General features: G+C 41.0%; 1 protein-coding gene across 6 annotated transcripts in view; it reads left to right on the top strand.

Moving 5' to 3' along the window:
* Nucleotides 1-25,183, top strand: part of iqsec3a (IQ motif and Sec7 domain ArfGEF 3a) — a 122,914-nt gene that overhangs the window by 60,430 nt on the left and 37,301 nt on the right. For 4 of the 6 annotated variants that reach the window (XM_062064885.1, XM_062064884.1, XM_062064887.1 and 1 more), the window contains exons 3-5: nt 7,048-7,534; nt 10,766-11,931; nt 19,725-19,886. In XM_062064885.1, coding sequence (XP_061920869.1) covers nt 7,048-7,534; nt 10,766-11,931; nt 19,725-19,886 — 1,815 coding nt within the window. Of the gene's footprint in view, nt 1-7,047; nt 7,535-7,908; nt 8,016-10,765; nt 11,932-19,724; nt 19,887-25,183 lie in introns of those variants that run through there. The other 2 variants (XM_062064888.1, XM_062064889.1) reach the window with 2 other exon arrangements.

Raw genomic sequence — 25,183 nt, 5'->3', positions numbered from 1 at the left:
TTATATCAAAAAAGACTTTAATTAATATATTATACAAATATACTAACTTACAATTACTTCATTTATTTTCCACCAGTCTCGGGAAGGTTATCACATTCCTTCACTGCAAGATTGGCACTATCCATCCATCCATTTTCTACCGCTTGTCCCTTTTGGGGTCGCGGGGCATGCTGGAGCCTATCTCAGCTCCATTCGGGCGGTAGACTGGGTACACCCTGGACAAGTCGCCACCTCGTCGCAGGGCCAACACAGATAGACAGACAACATTCACACTCACATTCACACACTCGGGCCAATTTAGTGTTGCCAATCAACCTATCCCCAGGTGCATGTCTTTGGAGGTGGGAGGAAGCCGGGGTACCCGGAGGGAACCCACGCAGTGACGGGGAGAACATGCAAACTCCACACAGAAAGACCCCGAGTCCGGGGATCGAACACATGACCTTTGTATTGTCAACTTTTATTATTTTGTAGTGTGGAATGGTAGAAAATGTTTGATCAAGTAAAATTAGTCAAACAGAAAACAATCTTCTTTGTTTGTAAAAAGATGTTGATTAGAGGTGTAACCAATATACAGCTGGGCGATTATTTAACAGCCAACTGAACAAGCTCTCATTCACAGCTGCCAGACCACAATTCCCATTAGGATGGCGGTATATGGGACAGGATGTTATGATGTGATCTGCAGTCTGCTCCTCTGCACCACATTCACATCCCGCAGATGAAGCCATACCCCATTTGCACATAGTTGAGTGGAAGAGGCCGACGCTAGTACAAAGGCGAATAAACCTGGCCCCAAACAGGCCTGGGAAATCATATTCCCGGTGGTGATGTACTGGCCTCAGGGATGTAATCATGGAGTCTGGAAGAGTTTTCCCGCCATTCCATGTTCCATTTGTAGTCCGCCCAGTTTGCTACACTGACGTTTGACTGGTTAAAGTCATTTAGCAATTCCAATGCAGCAGGGACAAATTGGTGTCTCGATTTAAGCTCCTCTAAGAAGAGGAGACAGAAGCCAGTCATGAAGAAGGTGCCCAGGCTCCAGAGACAGTGTGGCTCTCTTGCGACGAAGCTCAGATGGTTGAATACTTGCTAAGATGGAAAGATTGTCCGTTGGTGTGGGACACAGGCATCCAGTCACTAAACGCAAAGCGTTGTTAATCGGCTTATCTATGAGATGAGTGTGAGCACTATGACACCAAGCAGGTGTGCAGTACTCAGCGGCAGAGTGGACCAAGGCAAGGGTGGATGTACGAAGTGTAACACTGCCAGCACCCCAGCTAGATCCAGCCAGTCGTTTCAAAAGCCCAACGTGTGTTGTTAGCTTTATGTGCCGTGACTCCAGGTGTCGGTGAAACGTTAGTGCCCTGTCCAACCTAATGCCGAGATATATCAGTTCGGCAGAAAAGGGTAGAGGACGTCCATCAACAGTGATGTTAAGCTCACGTTGTGCCTCCCTGTTGTAAAGGTGGAAGGCTGCTGTCATCATTTTGGTTACACTGAGCTTCAACTTCCATTTCTGGAGATAAGTGGATATGGTTGCCATGTCCTGGGTAAGAGACCCCTCTAACCAGGGCCGGCCCGTGGCATAGGCCGTATAGGCAAATGCTAAGGGCGCCGTCCATCAGGGGGCGCCACGCCAGTGCCACAAATGTTGGAGAAAAAATAAATAAATAAATAAAAGTTGGTACTATTATTTATAGATACAAAAAATAATCCCACGTTAATTAAAATGCAAAGTAAAGCCTATTTAATAGAAATATTATTTGTTACAACATTACGCCTCCTCCCCCCGCACGGTGCGCCCCCTCCCTTCCGGTATCATGACTCTTTTTGGACGTCACCAGTGTTCACCACATCAAAAAATCAACACAAGATGTCAAAACGGCCAAAACTGTCAGGTGCCCAGGGAAGAAAAAAGAGAAAAGAGGAGGTGAAACGAGAAAAAGACAGAGGTAGCAGGGAGGTAACGTTAGCCTACATGAAATGATTTGTCTGTTACAGAACGTGATAGTAACCTGGCTTTTTAGCATTAAGCTAATGCTACATGATTCGGCAATTGCTAATCAATAAATAGCTAGTTCTGTTTTAACGTCGGGTTAATATTGTGGAGGGGGCTAAATTGTTATGGAAAATAATAATGTAACGTTAGGTAATTACAGTACTCCCACCTTACATTCCTCAGGGACATTTGTATTAGATCTTTTAAGCAGGTGGTTTTTGTTTACATTGTTATTGCCTTCTGGTTAGCTGATGTTTGCCCTGCAGGTAATAGTCACTTTTCTACCCCTTTATATATTAGGTATAGTTGTAAGCCTAGTTGTTAAAGTGCACATCATTAATGTTAATTAAGCAATATCACATGAGAGGGAATGCTGTTTTTTAATTTGAGCACTGCTGTGATTCGGTTAAAGATAATCATAACATAACATTCTCATATAATATGTTAATTTGCTTTCTTTAAGTAAAAAAAAAGGTCAAAGACAAAGCTATTCGGTTTCTTGTGAGTATATACACTTCACTGCCGATGTGGGGGGGCGCCACCTAAAATCTTGCCTAGGGCGCCAGATTGGTTAGGGCCAGGCCTGTCTCTAACTCCCGCCAGTTTTTTGCACGATGCATAATTGCCAAGTCGTCTGCATATGCAAACCTTTTGGCAGTTGTTACTGGCAGATCATATGTGTAGATGTTAAATAAGGGGGAGCCAGGACTGATCCCTGAGGGGCGCCATTTCTCAGACGTCACAACCTGCTTTTTGGGCTATCACCCGTGGTAAGGGTGAAACTGCGGTTTTGGACGAGTTCCATGATCAAGGAGACCACTCAAATTGAAAATAATTGTAATTGTTTTCAATAATTACGGGTATATCAAAATGACTTTGTTTACAACCTTGTCAGATATGAAACCATGTGTTAATCACAGAGATTATTATTCATTTAACACATAAAACTTAGGTTTGCCTCATCTGATTAGAAAAATAAGTACTAACCAAATATACTGCATAAAAATTGGTGAAAAATAAAATACACTTACATACAAATTATGTTATGCTAAAATATATAAACTAAATTAATAATTAGTATGTGTCTTAACTAAAGTGTCAATAAAATCAGTACAAAACAGTACAAGTACAAATCAGTTTTACCACTTAAGTCATATTTTTTGCGCTTACATTTTTTTTTTATACTGCCATTACTGCCATAAGTGGTGGACAAGTGTATTACAACAGAGTACGGCAGCTTAGGCACTCACGGACCAACAATGGGTCCCAGCCCTATGGTCAATAAACAATGAGTTACAGTATGTGTATCCTGCTATTGATGCTGTAGTGTATAGGCACCAAACTTTTAGGGTATGGATTAACCGCGCCCCTTGCTGGTTGCTGCCGCATCCATGATGCCTCCATTGACTGCACGGCATCATCTTATTGATCCAAAGAATATTAGATTGTTCAATTTCTAAACCATCAACACAATTCTTTATGGCAAAAAAATCCACAGATGGATGTATGATTGAGGCTGCGTAGTCACCATCCAAACAAGTCGCACAGCAAATGGAAAGCCTTCATTTATAAAGAATGCAAGCAAACATGGCAGGGTACCCCTTTTAAAAGACATCTACCGATACATCCCCCCCCACCTTTCTCTCTGCTGTGTCTATTTTTTGCTCACCTGCAGCTGAGTGAAAAGGCGGCGTGCGACTTTACTTGGCCATCCATTATTCATCACACGTACGTCTATTTTAGAAGTAGCAGATCGCGCTCAGGCCCATTAAAGATACTTTTCTTCCAGCTCAGACGCTGCCATGGGTGATGAACCCTCACAGAACGAAGCCTCCTGCAAGTGCGAAGGAAAGGCAAATGGATTATTGCCATCATACAAATTCAGAAACATATTTATGAGGCGCCATCCAAAAGTCCAGTGACACCAAATTCGATGTCTCCACATTGCGTCGTGAAGCACCAGCAGGCCTGCAGCGCTTGGAACGATGCTTAGGTTGTTTCGTTCTGGGTCGTCTCCACTGTGTCCAAATAGCAACATTACAGTGTGGAATTTACTTTTTATTGAATATGTCAGGGAGCACTGGAACAAAGACTGGACTGGATGTATACAATTCAGCATAAAACACAGCTAACATAACGCATTGTGTTAAAATAGCACTAACAAATTATTGCTGGTGCAATAATTTAGGTAAACGAAAGTCTTTATTTACTATCCCCAGTCGGAAATAGTTTTATCTCAACAAGCAATACAATTTTAAATACAATTCAAATATTCTTCTCTAACAATTTTTTAAAAACATTTTAGTAAAAGATAGCAAACAACACTTGACATTTAATTATCTTACCAATCGTGCTGTCAAACGATTGATTTTTAAAATCAGATTGTTCACACTTGGCAATTTTGATTAGCCATTCATCCATCTATCTTCTTCCGCTTATCCGAGGTCGGGTCGCGGGGGCAGCAGCCTAAGCAGGGAAGCCCAGACTTCCCTTTCCCCAGCCATTTCGTCCAGCTCCTCCCAGGGGATCCCGAGGCGTTCCCAGGCCAGCCGGGAGACATAGTCTTCCCAACGTGTCCTGGGACTTCCCCGTGGCCTCCTACCGGTTGGACGTGCCCGAAACACCTCCCTAGCCATGATTAATCAAAATACTTTTCTGCATTTGAATTATAATTTAAACTAACTTATTGAATATTAAGAATACCCTAATATTTTGACGTATCGGTAAATGCAATTTCATCATCAGAATGTCACATGCTGACATTTTATAAGATGGTTTACTTGAATTAACGCCATGTATTTGCTGAAAACCTGGTAACAGTTTTATATTTAAGTACTGATGAGGTGTATTTTGAAGTGAAATTTATCAAAGAAGTGAAGTGAAGTGAATTATATTTATATAGCGCTTTTCTCTAGTGACTCAAAGCGCTTTACATAGTGAAAAGAGCACAAAATATAAATCTAAATATCCTGTAATACAGACATAAAATGAATGCCAATTTTGCAATATTTTCTCATTTTATTTCGAACATATTTTATATATAAAATGGACAATACAAAAAAAAAATTGAGTACCAGCCCTGGTTTTCGACACTGTATACTAGGGTAGAATGAATTTATAGATGGAATCTGTAATTTCTCAGTGTCTGTGGTACTGCTTGTCTTAGTGTCAAACTCAAATCAAACTCTGGCCCGCCACATCATTTAATGTGTCCCGCGAAAGCCTTGAAATATTATGCGTCAATAATGTATTTGTTCTTACGATTTTGACAGAAAAATATATATAAAATGTATTGCATGCAATTTCAAATAATTTCAAAGTTTAGTATTATCCACTTTTGCAACAAATATAATACTATCAAACATTTCGTATGTTTTGTTAGTTAACAAATAATAAATATCAGCTTGACTTATGATTTCAAAGCAAGTTATCCATTAAAATGGTACACTGTAAAAATGACAACAGATGTTAAGATAAAAAACTGGCAGCTCAGTTGACAGAATTTTACCCTAAAAAATGTATGGTGCCAGTTTTCAATATATAGGAACATGCTATAAAAACCCCCGTGAATGTTATGGTAAAATTGTGCCGACAAAGCTGCCATTTGTCTTCTTCAAATTTTTTTCCCCAGTGTATGTAAAAAGAACTTAAATAAAATGTGTAGGCAATTGTATAATAATATCATGAGGTGAATCTCTTGACATGTATACACGGTTACAAGGACAGCCAAACTGCGACGTGGCCGTCAGTAAAAACGAGATTGACACTCCTGTCCTAGATGGTGCTTTTGGACAACAACTCTGTTGAGCTCATTTTGCTGTATTTTTATTTTCATCACTCGGTGGTTTTGAGGTAAGCTTAGCACTTTGTCGCATTTTAACACTGTGTACTGTTCTTAAAGTGACGTAAAAATGCTTCGGCAACGTAGCAGTGTTGCTGCAGTTACATTAGCCGCAGCCCAGACCTAAAATTATGATATAAACAATAGAGAATAATATCGTGCGATTGATATTTTTATGTCTTAATCTGATGTATACTGCAAAGCACTACACTGGCGTATGCATTAAATTGATCACTGACCATGTAGCAACCCTCTGGTAACCATCCACGTTTAAGGTAAAGGAGCATGTGTGGTCGAAAAAATATGTGATTAATCTGTGTACGAACATGATTAATGCGATCTTTTTTTTTTTATTAATCACATGCGTTAAATTTGACAGCCCTAATCATCAATACTTTTCATTGAACTTTTCTGTTTGCACCACACATATTATATTGGCATTTTCCTGATTTGGTGCAGATCCAAATTAGTCTGTGCTTTATTGGGTGGCAATCTCTTCTGGAAAAAGTAAGAAAAACAATGTTTGACTGTATATTTTACACAATTTCTGTGAAATTGTATCTTTTAAAAATGTCTTTAGTTATGCAAAAATGGATCTTGAAAAAGATGGTTCGTTTTACAGTATATTCAGGATCATATTTATATAGTGTGTATAAGGAGTTTTTATATAACAATATATCTATCTATATATATATATATATATATATATATATATATATATATATATATATATATATATATATATATATATATATATATATATATATATATATATATATATATATATATATATATATATATATATATAGATAGATAGATAGATATATATATATACAGTAAACCAGGCTTTATAATATTTTCTTTATCAACATAGTGAATCCCACCATTTACACATAGTCCACACACAGCTGCATGACTGTCCCGGAGTGTGTATGTGTGTGTGTGTGTGTGTGTGTGTTTCACAACTAGCTAGCAATTGTGTTAATCTGCACTATTTTCTGAAGACGTATCTGCTGTATTTTTTCCCCCATAAAACATTGTGCAGCTGTATATTGTCCACCTTGTCTTTGTCAAGTGCATAGACCGACAAGTCAAACTAGTAAACACCAGGCCGCGTCTTACCGCTGCATCCCCGGCGAAGAGGTCAGAGGTCAAGGCGAAACAACCAGCCACCTCACTCTGCGTTTTCTCCTCCTTTCTGCAGCGATGACCTTTCTCCAGACCCGTCAGTGGGTGAGGAAGGGGAGGGAGGAGAGGGGGAGCTGCAGAGTGAGGCCCAGTCACAACCACAGCCCCAAGAGACTCCGCCCCCGGAGCCTGAGTGCGAGCCTCAACCGGAGCAGTCGCCGCCCGAAACTGAACAGGAATTAAAACCTGAACCAGAAGCAGAGCTCGAGATTCAAGTCGAATCCTCGGGCGGGGACGAAGCGCAGGAAGTTGGACCGCCCCCCGGTGGCCTGGAGGAAGAGTGCACAGCAGAGGAGGAAACAAAGGGAAATCAGGAAGCAGGGGATGCTCAAGATAAGGAAGAAGAGGAGGAGGAGGAAGGGGGAGGAGCTAAAGGAGGCGGAACGACGAGGAGGGCCAGCCTCCATCACACGGCCTCGCCCCTGAGGGTGCAGCGTAACGGGGCCGGCTCGCACTCGGCCACCTCCGACTATGAGCTCTCGCTTGACCTCAAAAACAAGCAGGTAGGGGATAAACCTCACGCGTGTTTGTGTGATCACCTGTCGGGAGCTTTGAGGATTACGATGGTATTGTTTTTAATTCAATGGACTGGCCAAAGTGTATCATCACCACCATCATTATCACCACCATGTCATGGTCTCAGTGGGGTCCCATCACCTTCTTGTCCTGTACCGCTGTCTGTTGTGTTGAAAAAGTTTGACTCTCTGCTGCCGCTTAAGTCATTCTCATGGTGGAACTTCCCTGCACAATAAACGCACGCGAATGTCGCCATCTTGTTACTAAATCGGCGACATGAGCTGATGATTGTCGTATGAAAAATGTGCACATCCTTTCCCTTGCTCTCACCTCTGTGTTTCTGTCAACATTGTGTCATCAGGGATTTCATACAATATTCCATCTCCATTTCCAAGGACCATCCGTCATTTGCCGTGCATTGTTTTTTGTCATTCGACTAACCCAACACCCTTCAAGATCTCCATGCAGGTAAGGAAGCAGAATTAATTCCTTTGGATTGATATCAATTGCTTGTGTTGACTGTAATCACATATTTATGGCTGCCTTATATCTTGTACGTTTGCTTCATAACGCTACGTCACCAAAGCTGCAGAACACTGAGATTAACCCTCCGTAGAGAGGGAGCATGCACGGGATGGATGCATCCTTGGAACAATGGCTACACTGTAATTAGAAGTGCAGGGTAATGCCGTGATTGCAGTGTAGCAACCTCATGATTAATGTGTCCTCCACTTTAGCTGTGCAAAATGTGTGGACAAAAGGCCAAAAAACTCCATAGAAAATGCCCATGTCACAGACAGAGTCCAAAATGGAAGCAATAGACTTTGATCGCAAACGGGCAGGAAAACACGCACAAAAAAACCACGAAAAAGGCAATAAAATATCCAACAAGGTCACAAGTTGAGTCTTTGGAAAGCCTCATTTCTTGGCAAATGCACAGTGTGACAGGTTGATGTTAGAAAATAAATCCTCCCAAGTTTTAGCCGTGTTCTTGACTCCCGCTGTTGGAGCAGGAAACGTCGCTGCAGTTTACTTCCTTTCCAAAGCAAGAAAATTGTTTCAATTTAGTCACTGAACCTCCTGGGTGAAGATGCATCAGCAAAACAATGACGTCAGGTCTTTAAATATCGTCTCTACTTGGCATGGGAGCATTAGTTTTGTCTGTGTGTCCCAGTTTGGTTGTTGCATAATCAGCTCATTAATCATGCAGATGTTTGTCCACTGTGAGACATTTGAATGAGCACGAGTGCTAACATTGACTTTTGATCCTCTTGGACGGATGGTCCAACTTGCATTATTGTGTGTAGCGACACCTAGCCCAGCGATGATTGATGACAAATAGAATAGAATTCAGTGGTACCTTGGTTTTTGTTAGTAATTTGGCCCAAAAGGTCGAAAAAGCAAAAACCGAATCATTTTTTTTCTACAAATTTTGGTAAAACATGTTTGTTTTAAAATTGAATCGTATGAAAAATGGGGTGTAGGCAAATTGTGATACCACTGTAAAAACAATGCCCATACAGTATTTGAATCTGTCCATCAGTACCTGGTGTCCCAAATAAGTCAGAGCTCCTGTAGCCAGCAATTACTCGCGTTTGAGTTTCAAGCAGGATCATCACATAAAATGTCCATAATCACCCTGAACTTCCCTCAACCTCTTTTTTCTTGCAATTATCTTCCACTCCAGCAGCTTTGATGTCTCTTAAGATATTCACGTGTCCCCTTTATGCTCCTTCATAAAAACCTGTTTACTATTTCCTGTATAGTTTTTTTTTTTTTTTTTTTTACCATGCCTGCATGCTCCCTACCGCACTCATGGAGACTGTGAGGCCAGTCTGCCCCTTCAAAAATCAATTGGATTCCCTTGGATTAATCTCTTTATCAGTGCTTAGTGAAGTGATAAGGAGTCCAGGTGACAGTCCTTGGCGATTTGTTCACCTGTCATTTTGTCGTCTCGGTCCACAGAAAAAGTCTTAATTTTCCTGTTGGAATCGCAAGGATGGTTTTAATTCTCATTCCTACCTTTCTCCTCCTGCTTGTCCTGGTGGCTGTAATTCCTAGTGTGTCATGCAGACACAAAGAGAGAAAGGGAACTTGGAAGGCGTTCCTCCAGATCCCTGACATTAGCTTTCACTTAGAGCCAAAGACGGACATTTATTCTTTACATTCAGGGGCACCTCCATAAAGTTTCTTTGGATAGTAAACTTTCAGAATTGTATGTCAGATGTCCTAATGAGGACTAACCATCATAATGGTGATCACAAGTTGCAAGTGTCCAATTTATGAGCCAGTTTGGTGACACTTCATTCACGCAACAAAGCATCTCTATCTCCCTAATGCTCATTTATTTCTACCGTACGCCACTTTAATAGTACATTTAGTACGTGAACACGGTTATCTTTTCAAGCCGAAACCCCCTCCACTTGTAGCTGTTCAGAGCAGGAACAGAAATATAATCGTCCATTAAGTTTGAACGAGGAGGGATTTCAAAAGATGTGCGCCGCACAATGTGACTCGCCGAGATAAGCGCTCGCACTTGGGTGTTTCCAAAGATACACACGCCCCAATTGTTCCGAGAAGCGTGGGGGTTTCATCAAGTGTTTGAGCGCCCGCCAGATGAGGACGCTCCATTGCGTCTGTATCTGTTTCCCACAGCCATTTTTCACAGGCTAGATTAATGGAGCGTTGGCCTTCAGACAATTTTGATTTCCACAGAGGACCTCGCTATGGAATTTGTGGAGATTATGAGTTTTGTTTGCAGAGAAAATCAAGGGTTTGTCCAAATGCTCCGAGTCAGCTGCTCTCTATGCCACACTGTGGTACTTTTTGGCAAAAACGGAGTGATGGTCCATACACAATGAATTTGCAGCTTTCCATTGTTCATGACCTTAGCCTCCCCCCAGTCTTCCCATTTATGTTCACATCCACATAGAGCCCTTATTGTTTACTGCTGTGCTACATTCCTTGTAGGCCTCCTCAACCTGCTGTTATCTTCAGAATATCTGCACTCTTAGCAATAAAGAGGCATTCATGCTCATCATCACTGTCTGTGTTTGACCTTAGCGCTGCATTCTTTTCTGCACTCCTAGGAGAAAAGACTTGTAGATCCTAAAAGATTCTGCATTTGGAGTTTTCTTGACTCTCAAGACTTGGGAACACACCTCTACCTAAATAAACAATCAGTCATCAGTTTATTTCCTCTCTTTCGTTCTTTCCAGATCGAAATGTTAGAGCACAAATACGGCGGCCACCTCATTTCCCGCCGTGCCGCCTGCAAGATCCAGACCGCTTTCCGCCAGTACCAGCTCAGCAAGAACTTTGAGAAGATCCGCAACTCCCTGCTCGAGAGTCGCCTGCCACGCCGAATCTCCCTACGCAGGGTGCGCACACAGAACACGGAGGGCTTCTCGGCCGAACGGGCCCTGGCGGAAGGCTGCAACCTGGCGGGCATCCCCCTGGTGAGGTCGCCGTCACTGCCCACCACAGTGGGTGGCTCGCTCACCGACCTAGAGGACTCCTTCACTGAGCAGGTCCAGTCGCTGGCGAAGTCTATAGACGATGCGCTCAGCAACTGGAGCTTGAAAACTATGTGCTCGCTGCAAGAGGGCGGCGCTTATCAGTTCAATGCAGCAGCGGTGGGAGAACAGGGGGAGTCTGCAATTCACCAAGGCCCGGTTGACCCGAGTGATCTGTCCAAAAGCGCAAGCAAGCTCATGATGGCCTTCCGGGATGTGACGGTCCAGATTGACAGCCAGAACTTTCGGGTTTCGTCTTCTGTCATGGAGTCATCAGCTTCCGTCACGCTGGGCAGCTGCACTCAACGAACCACTTCCATTACAGAAAACTCCACTCCGCTCTCCGACACGTCACAGGAACCACATGCTCCCCCAGCAGCTGACACCATAGACCCTCCGCCACCACCTCAAGAGCACCCACCTCCCCCAGAAATAGACTTGGACACATGTGATCAGGATGTTGAGTTCCCCGCTCCACCACCGAGTGAGGAAGAGCTCACGGGTGAGGACCTGCCGTCCTTGACCCTCATTGACAAAATGGCTCCCCAACACATCCCAGAGGAGGTTGCGGTGGTCACGCCTCCTCCGCCGGAGCCTCCTAAATTCCTTGCTGCCACCGCAGAGCCGCTGGAAGTCAAGCGAAGTGGCTCGGAGACAGTCGACAACAGCTCGGAGCAGATGAGCAGCAGCAGCGCTTCCACGGAGGCCCGCTCCACGTCGGAGGCCTCCTCCAAGGAGGCGCTACAGGCCATGATCCTCAGCCTGCCCCGCTACCACTGCGAGAACCCCGCCAGCTGCAAGTCGCCGACGCTGTCCACAGACGTCATGAGAAAACGCCTCTACCGCATTGGCCTCAACCTATTCAATGTGTGAGTAATCGCGAAACTTTCAACTCTTTCTCCTCTTTAAATTGTAGATAGCACAGCTGGTTCTCAATTAGTCGGATTAAACAAGACATAAATCCAGAAAATAACGATCAACGATCCGCAAAGGCTAAACTTGTCATTAGCGGCCATGCTTCCTTCCAACCCGGGACGTAATTAGAGGCTCCTTTAATATCGCATGGCTCATCACCTTGGGAGCCGGGCTGAGAATGTGGTAGCATTTCAATCAATGTCTGTCAAAGCTCTCGTCACAATATATTGAGACACGGGCGAGTGGGGACAAAAATACTTCAGAGTGAACAAGATTTTGCAGAGATATTACCCCAATTATGGCTTGTCACGCGGATCTGTAAGAGGCAATAGATATGTGCAGTAAAGCCGATTAGCTTGTGCTTGTGAGCGTGACGCTAGAAACTAGGAGGATGTTTGGTGTAATAATTACAGCATACAAGCTTAATGATTTAAATATTTAAAGCGCACAGCTAGTTTAAATGCTAATACCGATTGTATCGAGGAATTTGAAATAAACAGTCTAAGTGGCAGCTAGATCATGTCCTGTTTGCGCTCGGATCCATTTTAAAAAGGTCATCAAGAAGTGTACACACGCGCGGTGTTTAATGACAACAACGCGTTGTGTGTTTAAGGGAATAAGTTGTGTTTGCAGTCAGCCTTTTTGAAAGGTGAGCACATTTTTAATCAAATGGCTGCAAGTAAAAACAGGCAAATCAAGCTTGAGGCTGATTAGCTCCAGCACACTAAACTCTAAAAACCGCAACGATGTACTATATGCTCTGCATCTTAAACAGGCGTGCTAGCGCCAGGTTAGCAGGTGATCTCAGCATGGAACTAAAAAAAAAAAGGTTGCATACATGTGGGCACGCGATGCAAGATAAAGGGCAGGTAGAGGCGTACAAAAGGTAACGAGCACGTTTGCACCCTGAGCGTGGACGGCATGACAATGACAGCACGATAGGGTAGGTGGGGGTGCGTCAAGGACGCGGGAGGAGGAGATGGAGCGGCCAATAAGAGGAGGCGGGTAATATGTGAGTTTACATCAGGGTGACACATTGCAGTGTGAGTGTGACGCGCACGTGTTTATTTAATTTCTGTAGTGATGAATCAACTTCTGTGTGGGCTGTGTTAATGTCGTAAGGATGAGTCACCCTTTTATAAGATAATACATAGCTTTGTAAGTGTTCACAATGGTCATTTTCACACTGTATAATAGTAAATACCCAAGTTTTGCTGAAATAGTAACCTTGAAACGGCATTTACTCAACTGCAGAAATCAGCCGGGGTTTTTAAATAGGCCTCTATTTATACAATACATTTTTATTGTACTATTTCCTATTTTTCCTGTTATTTCAGAAGTAAATGATAATTAAAATCAAAATAATTTGCGTTACCATAAATATATATATTACAGTTTTATATTATTGACATTATTAATGTATTTAAGTTTATAATAATAATAATAATAATGATACATTTTATTTATGTTGTTAGTTGGTAGAGTGGCCGTGCTAGCAATCGGAGGGTTGCTGGTTACTGGGGTTCAATCCCCACCTTCTACTATCCTAGTCACGTCCGTTGTGTCCTTGGGCAAGACACTTCACCCTTGCTCCTGATGAGTGCTGGTAGTGCCTTGCATGGCAGCTCCCTCCATGTGTGTGTGAATGGGTGAATGTGGAAATACTGTCAAAGCGCTTTGAGTACCTTGAAGGTAGAAAAGCACTATACAAGTATAACCCATTTATATTTATAACAATTAAAATGTCATTAAAAACTAATAGTTGAAAGTAATATAGAGCAACTTCAACAGAAGTTTAAAAGTGTCAAGATGTTAAATGTTTTCCTCCGAAACAGTGAAGAAGTCCCAAACGATCGACGCCATGTTTGTTTACAATGAGCTGGAAAGACAGGCTGTTTACAGCACAGCACGTTCGAGAAAAGGAGCGCTTGATTTGTACACTCTAACCCAGTTTGGGCAATCTCGCCTCATTGGAACAGTTTTATTTTTCATGACTTCCTCCCGGAATTGAAAAACAGTGGTGGTCAACCAAGCCTAGATGGCTGTTATGCAGCAAGCAGCGCACAAACTGTCTCAGTACGCAAGGGGCCTCGATCTTCCGGCAAAAAGCAGATACGAGGCATAAAATCAAACTATGCCATGGAATAGATCCTTATACTTGATCAAAAAAAGAAATGTCGAGAGATATCAAGGATTATCCGTTATTATTCCCAAACATATCGAACTATGTTGTGGTCCAGGCGTCATTCTTTGCGACAAAACCGATAAAAACTTGGAAAAGCATGGAGGCCTAGAACTTCTTTGTGTGTGGCTCGGTCAAGCAAATTGCTATCAAGATTCTGCTTGATGAGTAAGGTTGCATTTCATGATTCAACTTCGCGTCTGTAGCCATGTTTGTTGCCTTGTCAATGTTTCACGTGCCGTTTACGAGTATGCATGTTTTTCCCCATCTATCAAAATATAACTATAGATCTCCTTATTGTGTATGTGCTGAAAGCTTCATTTATGATTGCTGCCTTTGGTAAAAGCTTATTTATACTTGCAGAGTGTTTAAGAATGACAAATAATGTCAAGATAATACCTAAATCAGTCAATGTCAATCAATGTTTATTTATATAGCCCTAAATCACAAGTGTCTCAAAGGGCTGCAAAAGCCACAACGACATCCTCGGTTCAGATCCCACATCAGGGCAAGGAAAAACTCAACCAGATGTGGGTGACCCCCCCGCCCCCTCTAGGGCGACCGGTGCAATGGACGTCGAGTGGATCTTGTATAATATTGTGAAAGTCCAGTTCATAGTGGATCTAACATAATAGTGAGAGTCCAGTCCATAGTGGGGCCAGCAGGGGACAATCCCGAGCGGAGACAGGTCAGCAACGCAGAGATGTCCCCAACCGATGCACAGGCGAGCGGTCCACCCCGGGTCCCGACTCTGAACAGTCAGCACTTCATCCGTGGCCACCGAACCTGTGCCCCCCCCCCTCCACGAGGGAGAGGGGGGCAGAGCACAAAATAAAATAAACGGCAGATCAACTAGTCTAAAAGGGGGGTCTATTTAAAGGCTAGAGCAGGGGTACCCACACTTTTTCTGCAGGCGAGCTGCTTTTCAATTGATCAATTCGTGGGGATCTACCTCATTCATATATATAAATTATATTTACTTATTTATGAAAGATATGTTTTTGTTAACAAGTTAAAGGTGTTTAATGATAATGCAGTTAATATTGGCCGGTTAATATAGTTAATATTGTTAATAAATTAAAGGTATTTAATGATAATACAAGAATGTTTAATACTTGTAGTTAATATTGTTAACAAGTTAAAGGAGTTTAAAGATAATGCAAGCATGTTTAACACATATAGTTAATATTGTTAACAAGTTAAAAGTATTTAAAGATAATACAAGCATGTTTATCACATATAGTTAATATTGTTAACAAGTTAAAGGTGTTTAAAGATAATACAAGCATGTTTAACACATATACTTAATATTGTTAACAATTTAAAGGTGTTTAAAGATAATACAAGCATGTTTAACATATATAGTTAATATTGTTAATAAGTTAAAGGTGTTTAATAATAATACAAGCATGTTTAACACATATAGATTCCTTTCTTTCATGAAGACAAGAATATAAGTTGGTGTATTATATAATGACTTGCATTGATAGGAATCAGACAGTAGTGCTGATAACGTCCGCATCTTCAAATGGAGGAGAAAAAAAGTCCTCCTTTCTGTCCAATACCACATGAAAGTGGTTGGTTTTTGGCATCTTATTTGTCCAGCTTCCATATTCGTTTTTATACACTTTACAAGAAATACATTGGCGGCAAACTCCGTAGCTTGCTAGCTTGTGCACGCCAGCTTTCTGAGACTCTTATTTTGTTAGCGCAGGCAGGATGAAGCAGAGCTTTTATTGTGCAACTGTGCAGTCGGTCTTTGGAGTTTTGACGACACGGTACGGCGCCAGAGGCTGTTGAAATAAAAAGTGTTTCTCGCCTTCCTGTTGGTAATTTTTTCTTAATAATGAGCTGGCAGCAGCCAGCGTCATCTCAGAAGACCCTCGGGTGCCGTGAATGTCAATCAAGTGACGAAAGTGACGTCATAGTGAAGATTTATGATCGCTCATTTTTAGGACTATTTTTTTAATGCCTGACTGCCGATCGACTGACACACCCTCCGCGATCGACCGGTAGCTCGCGATCGACGTAATGGGCCCCCCTGGGCTAAAGTATACAAATTAGTTTTAAGATGGGACTTAAATGGTAAATACCAAACGTTAAAAGTGTATCAAACAAACCTTTAATGAAGTGATCACTGCAAACTTGTGCGTCCTTTGACTCTGCTCCCTTGGACTGTAGTACGTGCTCCTTTTCTCGTTGTCTGTCATAAATCTTTCACTTTTACGCCCTTCTTGATTACCTCTTGAGGAACTCTGAAGGAACATTTTTCCTTTTGGCGATTTCAACAGTTTTTAAAGCTGTATACAATCAATCAATCAATCAATCAATCAATCAATGTTTATTTATATAGCCCTAAATCACAAGTGTCTCAAAGGGCTGCACGAGCCACAACGACATCCGCGATACAGAGCCTACATAAGGGCAAGGAAAAACTCACAACCCCAATGGGACGTTGATGCGAAACAACGCAATTATAGGGCGGTTTTCTTCGGGAAAGACTGAATAGCATCTAGTACCCATTAAGAACAGACGCTGGCTTGACCACCACGCATATTTAATGAGCCGGGCGTGACATAATGTAAATCCAAGCAATTGGAGCTACTTTTATGATATAGTGATCATATATTATAGTTCAGGGGTCACCAACGCGGTGCCCGCGGGCACCAGGTAGCCCGTAAGGACCAGATGAGTAGCCCGCCGGCCTGTTCTAAAAATAGCTCAAATAGCAGCACTTACCAGTGAGCTGCCTCTATTTTTTAAATTGTATTTATTTACTAGCAAGCTGGTCTCGCTTTGCCCGACATTTTTAATTCTAAGAGAGACAAAACTCAAATAGAATTTGAAAATCCAAGAAAATATTTTAAAGACTTGGTCTTCACTTGTTTAAATAAATTCATTCATTTTTTTACTTTGCTTCTTATAACTTTCAGAAAGACAATTTTAGAGAAAAAATACAACCTTAAAAATTATTTTAGGATTTTTAAACACATATACCTTTTTAACTTTTAAATTCCTTCCTCTTCTTTCCTGACAATTTAAATCAATGTTCAAGTAATTTATTTATTTTTATTGTAAAGAATAATAAATACATTATAATTTAATTCTTCATTTTAGCTTCTGTTTTTTCGACGAAGAATATTTGTGAAATATTTGTTATTATGATTCAAATTCAAAAAAATTATTCTGGCAAATCTAGAAACTCTGTAGAATCAAATTTAAATCTTATTTCAAAGTCTTTTGAATTTCTTTTAAAATTTTTGTTCTGGAAAATCTAGAAGAAATAATGATTTGTCTTTGTTATAAATATAGCTTGGTCCAATTTGTTATATATTCTAACAAAGTGCAGATTGGATTTTAACCTATTTAAAACATGTCATCAAAATTCTAAAATTATTCTTAATCAGGAAAAATTACTAATGATGTTCCATAAATTTTTTTTAAAGTTTTTTTCTTCTTTTTTTCGGTTGAATTTTGAATTTTAAAGAGTCGAAATTTAAGATAAACTGTTTCAAAATTTAATTGTCATTTTTTTCGTGTTTTCTTCTCTTTTAAACCGTTCAATTAAGTGTAAATATCATTAATTATTAATAATAACATAGAGTTAAAGGTAAATTGAGCAAATTGGCTATTTCTGGCAATTTATTGAAGTGTGTATCAAACTGGTAGCCCTTCGCATTAATCAGTACCCAAGAAGTAGCTCTTGCTTTCAAAAAGGTTGGTGACCCCTGTTATAGTTTATACATGTCTTTCATTTTACTTTTGGGAGGTGTTTTCTGGTTACATATTAATGAAAAAAGGAAAAATGTATTTGGTCATTATTGCATTGCTCAAACACCAAATCTACTGATTAGAAGCCAGTTTAACTAAGCAGTAAGGCAAAGAACGTGTGTGCGCGTATGTGTTCGTGTTCACAAACCTTGCCTGCATCACCATCCTGCCCGCAGAACTAAATGACCCGGACAGTAATTGCAAGCTCCGGCATCCAGATGGTGAACGGAGGAAACACATTTTTCACGAAAACCCGACACGGTAACCATAAACACGCTCTTGGTACAAAAAGTCAGACATATTTACTGCTTGAGTTTTTAAATAATGGCAAGATCATCTTGTATTGCGTCTCCTGACACCCTCATCACAGATGCTAATCACCATGTGGGCTCATCCGTGTGTTGCCTGGGAAAACATGGAGTCATCTGCCAAATTCGCTCTCAGAGACACGGCGCCGTCAGGAGTGTAGGCGAGATTTGGAAGCAGATGCTTTTAGGCCTGGCCCGCCTTGTCGTGTCTCACGCTGTAGTCACGCTGCCGTTTGTTCACATCTGCTCTGTCTGGTCCTCTCTAAGCCCCCTTCCCCTTGGCCTTTATCACCCACCATGACCATCTATCCTCACCTCGCAAAACCCATTAGCTCTGTTACGTAAAAGGAGAACACAGAGTGAGGGCATTAATGCTGAACAGTCCCTAGAGCAGAGGTGTCCAAACTTTTTCCACTGAGGGCCGCACACTGAAAAATCAAAGCAAGCGCGGGCCATTTTGATATTTTTTATTTTAAAAACCAATACAATATATGTATAAAAAATATACATTTAGGCCTCCACTCAGGCTTGATACTGGGGACTCCAAAGGGTTTAGGTTAAAAAAAATAAAAAAAATGTCATTATTTAGTATTATTATTATTATTCAAAGTTTAAATATCTAGATCAACATTAGGTATATCTGTCAATATAATGTGTTTTTTTTAGATTTAAGATGTATGCCCTTTTTGTCAAAGAAAGCCCAGTTTTTTATGGAAAAAACACAAAATATGAAATATTTTCCCCCAATAAAATTTTAAAGTGGAACATTTCAGATTATATAATAATTGGAGCTCATAACATAACTCATAACAACATTGATTTTAATGTTTTTTGTTTTTTTTTAGCAATGACACTTAAAAAAAAAAAAAAAGTCTCACTAAAATTATTGGGGATCCAAAAGGGTCCTGCTCAGTAAAGTGTTGAAAAATAAATCTTAATTTTTTTTTTAAACTGTTAACACAATAGTCTCGAGATCAATTTCAGATCTATCCGTCAATTATAACTTGTATTGTTGTTTATTATGTTCCTTGTTTGTTCATTTTACGCCCTTCTTTGAAAAAAAAAAAAACATTGTTTTTTATATGGCAAACACAAAATATGCGACATTTTCCCCAAAAAATATCTCAAAGTGGAATACTTAATGTGACCTAATTGAAGCCTTAAATAGGTCAATAATTCATAATAACATTGTTTTTGATTCATTGTTATGTTTTAAAGAAAGAAACAGCCTGCATGACAGCTTAGTGTTATTAGAGTCAACATAGCAACATTTTATTGTCACCTGTTTACTCTTTTATACCACTTTTTATGTTTTTTTTTGTTTTTTTTTATCGTATTTTTAGAATGTGCTGTGGGGCCGTTAAAAAATTACCTGCGGGCCGCAAATGGCCCCCAGGCCGCACTTTGGACATCCCTGCCCTAGAGCATCTCTAGATTTGAGTATTTTGGACACATTATGACAAAACTGAACATTCTTCTTCATCAGAAATCCTGACAAGGGCCTGCAGTTCCTGATATCGCGAGGATTCATCCCTGACACCCCCATCGGCGTGGCCCACTTCCTGCTGCAGAGGAAAGGTCTGAGTCGACAGATGATCGGGGAGTTCCTGGGCAACAGCAAAAAGCCCTTCAACAGGGACGTCCTCGAGTAAGTTGGTTTTTTTCTTGTTGGTCGACTATTGCCTGCGTTTTTACCTTCCTCATTCCAATTGTGGAGCTTCGAATTCATTTCCCAGCAAAAGGATGACGATAACGTGGTCTGGTGTGCATGAGCAACATGCACAACCTGTTTTTTACAGTGCATTTTGTTGCTTATGCTGCTGCAACGTCTTCCAATTTTTGGTTGATTAAACATTTTTTTAGTATATATTTTTATATCCGCTCCTAAATTTTTCCACAAATGTAAACGTCTTTAAATACACATTAAGATTGATCCAAAACCACCATACTCGCTGTACCTTGCAGGTTTAAAATAAAAACATGAATGATTAATGATATTGTTATATTCATGTTAGCATTTAGGATAGCTTGCAAGATAGGATTTCCGCATTAGTTGCCAACTGGTGATTAGCGGCACAATAATGTATTATTTGAAAATTTGACAAAAAATTGCACTATAACAAGATACCCCTAAAAATGTATACAGGATATACAGTACCGTATTTTTCGGACTATAAGTCGCTCCGGAGTATATGTCGCACCGGCCGAAAATGCACAATGAAGAAGGAAAAAAACATATATACGTCGCACTGGAGTATAAGTCGCATTTTTGGGGGATATGTATTTGATAAAATCCAACACCAAGAATAGACATTTGAAAGGCAATTTAAAATAAATAAAGAATAGTGAACAACAGGCTGAATAAGTCAGTGACGTGCCGTCACTAGAGGCAGGGGAGGCACAGCCTCACCTGCCATCATGGAAAGAAAAAAAATGTAAAAAGAAAAAAAAATTAATTAAATTGTTATATGTATTCAGTGATTATACTAAAGTTATTTTCCATTTAACTTCACCAGTTTTAGATTATTTTTATTTTTATTTTCACATTTGCCGTTTAAATACTGAGAAGAGACGGTGCAGTGATCAGCAGCCATTTGAGGCACGTCACTCAGTTGTGCCTCAACATGGATTGTGCACAATGACTCGGCTAACTGCTGGCCTGCTGTGCAGTGAGACCGTATTGCTATATGAATTATATTATACATTTCCATAGATTAGTTAGCTGAGGTATATACTGTACAGTGTATTTTGTCAACAACTGTATGTGTTTAAAGTATTTCTTGTGCTGAGCGATCATAAAACTGCTGCGAAGACGCACTGTGAGAGGCTCGCCTCATAACCCCGCCTCCTGGTGCCAAGCACCTCCGCCGCAGAATGCACCGCCCGACGGGAGCACCACACCAACCAAAGCCCACACCCAAACCCTCCACTTGCAAGACCGAATCCACCCAAAAAAAAGTCACTTAACAAGAAGCCAAAAAGTGCAAAAACAACAATGCTGGCGCCGGAGGAGCTGCGAACGACCGCAGGGACACAACATTAGGTACACCTGCAGACTGCAGCACGGATTTCATATTTCATTCATTTACAACTCCTCCAACACGAACACCACTGTTCCCGCACTTATAAGTAAAGGTAAGACCATAATAACGTTTTTTTATTAAATGTGCTTTTTTGTGTAAAGTTAAAGTTAAGTTAAAGTACCAATGATTGTCACACACACACTAGGTGTGGTGAAATTTGTCCTCTGCATTTGACCCATCCCCTTGTTCACCCCCTGGGAGGTGAGGGGAGCAGTGGGCAGCAGCGGCGCCGTGCCTGGGAATCATTTTTGGTGATTTAACCCCCAATTCCAACCCTTGATGCTGAGTGCCAAGCAGGGAAGAATGCTGGTATGAGCTTTTAAACATAACCCGTTAACTGCTGCCAATCAAATGGTGAATAAGACACTCTTTAGGGTTCATATGTTTGTAAATCTGACTGTGATGAAGTCAGTGCCTCACCTGTCATGAACCTCACCGCACGTCACTGGAATAAGTGTACGTTATATGAGGCATAAATAACCAACTGAGAACGTGCCTGGTATGTTAACGTAACACATTATGGTAAGAGTCATTCAAATAACATTCAATCTGTCACTCCCGATCGCTAAATCCGATGAAATCTTCCTCCCCGGTGTCGCCTCTGGTATGTCCTTTTTTTTTCTGCTGCTCGATCGCCGTTCTCTGCTGCATATTTCACTACGTCCAGCTTGTAATCTGCAGTATATGATTTGCCATTTTAGTTCAGCCCTTCTCAGTTTTTATAAGTTACTGCCAATGTTGATGTGATCCATCTTAATAGCTACGGCAGTAGCATATAGCATATAGCAGTTAGCAGTTAGCATCCCATGACCCACAATGCACTTCTGCCATGACGCTCCCCCGCCGAATTCTTATTGGTTGACGTGTGTGTGACGATTGCTGCCATTTGCTTCGTCTCTTACGCGAATGAGATAAATAATATTATTTGATATTTTACGGTAATGTGTTAATAATTTTACACATAAGTCGCTCCGGAGTATATGTCGCACCCACGGCCAAACTATGAAAAAAACTGCGACTTATAATCCGAAAAATACGGTATATAAATAGGACAGGGGTGTCCATATATATATTTAGATATATAACTTTGTGTCAGGTTTGTGTTGCAGCTCACAAAGCGTATTATTATTATTAGTTATTAGTATCAAAATGTCATCTTTTTCTCTTTTGTCTTTTTTCTTTTACCGGTAGTTTAATTTAATTTCGAGCTGTGGCCCACAAAAACAGCCCCAGGGCCACACTTTGGACACCCCTGAAGTCGGGGGTCCCATCTCCACCTCTCTTTGGCCTGGAAAATGTTCAAGACCCTTGTTCTAGATCAGGGGTGTCAAACTCATTTTAGCTCAGGGCCACATGGAGGAAAATATGTGCACACGCGGGATGGACTATTAAAATCATGGCATTAAAACTAAAATATAAAGACAACTTCAGATTGTTTTCTTTGTCTTACTTTGGCCAAAAATAGAACCAACACATTCTGAAAATATTACAATAAAAATATAGCAAAACAGTTTAGAACCATGAAGGAAAGAAGAAAGGGAATGAATGTTTATAACTGAATAAATCTACATATGCATAAAAATTTGTTTCCTTTTGTATTATTTTTTTAATGAATTAAATAACGTTTATGACAACCTTTTTCCAAAACACAATATAGAATGTGAGATATAACAGGATAATGCATACGTTTATCATTTGTTTTGAAAACGCTTACAAAAAAGTGGAACACCAAAAATTTACTGTGGCACCCCATTTTTATGACTTGATGGACCCATTTTGAAAATTCCTAGCGCCAACACTGATGGAGTACTGGTGCGTGCAAAACAGCAGCAGGCGGCTGTGGCCTGCGGGCCGGTTCTAATACTAGTCAAATATTATCCCGGGGGCCATAGATAATTAATTCGGCCCGCGGGCCTTGACTTTGACACAGAGCTTCTAGATAGTTCCACTATAATACAAAGTGACAGAACAACAAACTTCTCCCCGCTTTAAACAAACAAGGGATTTCGGGGCTTTCCACAGGACTGCCATGTATTTGGTGGTGAGCTGCATGGGTGGAGGGGCTAGATAAGACGTCGTCCAATTTGCATAATTGGCCGTGACACATTCTCTTTATGGAGCTGTGGGAGGGACAAAACGTGAGGAAAAACATGTTAAACACGGCATTTGGTATCTCTATTGATATTTACTGTATATGGTTTCTGAATGTTTTGGGTTTTGTTTTATGTTTCTTATTGGGGACGTCACTCTTAGGGCTCTGTGTCCCCTGCAGGAAATTGCATTATTTTCTTCATGTTTCCTTAAAGGCCTACTGAAATGAATTTTTTTTATTCAAACGGGGATAGCAGATCCATTCTGTGTCATACTTGATAATTTCGCGATATTGCCATATTTTTGCTGAAAGGATTTAGTAGAGAATATTGACGATAAAGTTCGCAACTTTTGGTCGCTTATAAAAAAAGCCTTGCCTGTACCGGAAGTAGCGTGACGTCGCAGGTTGAAAGGCTCCTCACATTTCCCCATTGTTTACACGAGCAGCAAGAGCGATTCGGACCGAGAAAGCGACGATTACCCCATTAATTTGAGCGAGGATGAAAGATTTGTGGATGAGGAACGTGAGAGTGAAGGACTAGAGTGCAGTGCAGGACGTATCTTTTTTCGCTCTGACCGTAACTTAGGTACAAGGGCTCATTGGATTCCACACTTTCTCCTTTTTCTATTGTGGATCACGGATTTGTATTTTAAACCACCTCGGATACTATATCCTCTTGAAAATGAGAGTCGAGAACGCGAAATGGACATTCACAGTGACTTTTATCTCCACGACAATACATCGGCGAAGCTCTTTAGGTACGGAGCTAACGTGATAGCATCGGGCTTAAATGCAGATAGAAACAAAAAAAATAAACCCCTGACTGGAAGGATAGACAGAAAATCAACAATACTATTAAACCATGGACATGTAACTACACGGTTAATGCTTTCCAGCCTGGCGAAGCTTAACAATGCTGTTGCTAACGAAGCCAGTGAAGCTAACTTAGCTACGGGACCTCGACAAAGCTATGCTAAAAACATTAGCTATCCACCTACGCAAGCCAGCCCTCATCTGCTCATCAACACCCGTGCTCACCTGCGTTCCAGCGATCATAGATGCGGTCGGCGGCCCGGAGACGGAGGAAGTCAAGGTGAGGTCGGCGGCTAGCGCGTCTGCTATCCATCTCAAAGTCCTCCTGGTTGTGTTGCTGTAGTCCGCCGCTAATACACCGATCCCACCTAAAGCTTTCTTCTTTGCAGTCTTCATTGTTCATTAAACAAATTGCAAAAGATTCACCAACAAAGATGTCCAGAATACTGTGGAATTTTGAGATGAAAACAGAGCTTTTTGTATTGGATCCAATGGGATCCGAATACTTCCGGTTCAACCATTGACGTCACGCGCAAACATCATCATATCGAAACGTTTTCAGCCGGAAGTTTGCCGAGAAATTTAAAATTGCACTTTATAAGTTAACCCGGCCGTATTGGCATGTGTTGCAATGTTAAGATTTCATCATTGATATATAAACTATCAGACTGCGTGGTCGGTAGTAGTGGGTTTCAGTAGGCCTTTAAAGAGGAAAGGTCCAAAGTCAGTTAAGTCAAATAGTAGTAGTGGATTTTTCCTTATAGAACTTAAACAACATTAGTTTCTTCTCAAAATAAGATTGCCTCCATATTGCTTAACACCTATTTGTGCTGCCTGCCAAGACCGCCAAGAATGTACGTTTGGAAGGCCGGCAGCAGAGTACTGCCCTGCCAGTTGGTTTATGCGGACATGTTAACAGGATAGAGGCCACGTGCACACTGCTTATGAGTGTTATTG

This window comes from Entelurus aequoreus, linkage group LG12 (assembly GCF_033978785.1).
Source record: "Entelurus aequoreus isolate RoL-2023_Sb linkage group LG12, RoL_Eaeq_v1.1, whole genome shotgun sequence".
Classification (NCBI taxonomy): Eukaryota; Metazoa; Chordata; class Actinopteri; order Syngnathiformes; family Syngnathidae; genus Entelurus; species Entelurus aequoreus.
The sequence above is the reverse complement of the archived record's forward strand: the minus strand, read 5'-3'. Positions and strand labels throughout refer to the sequence as shown.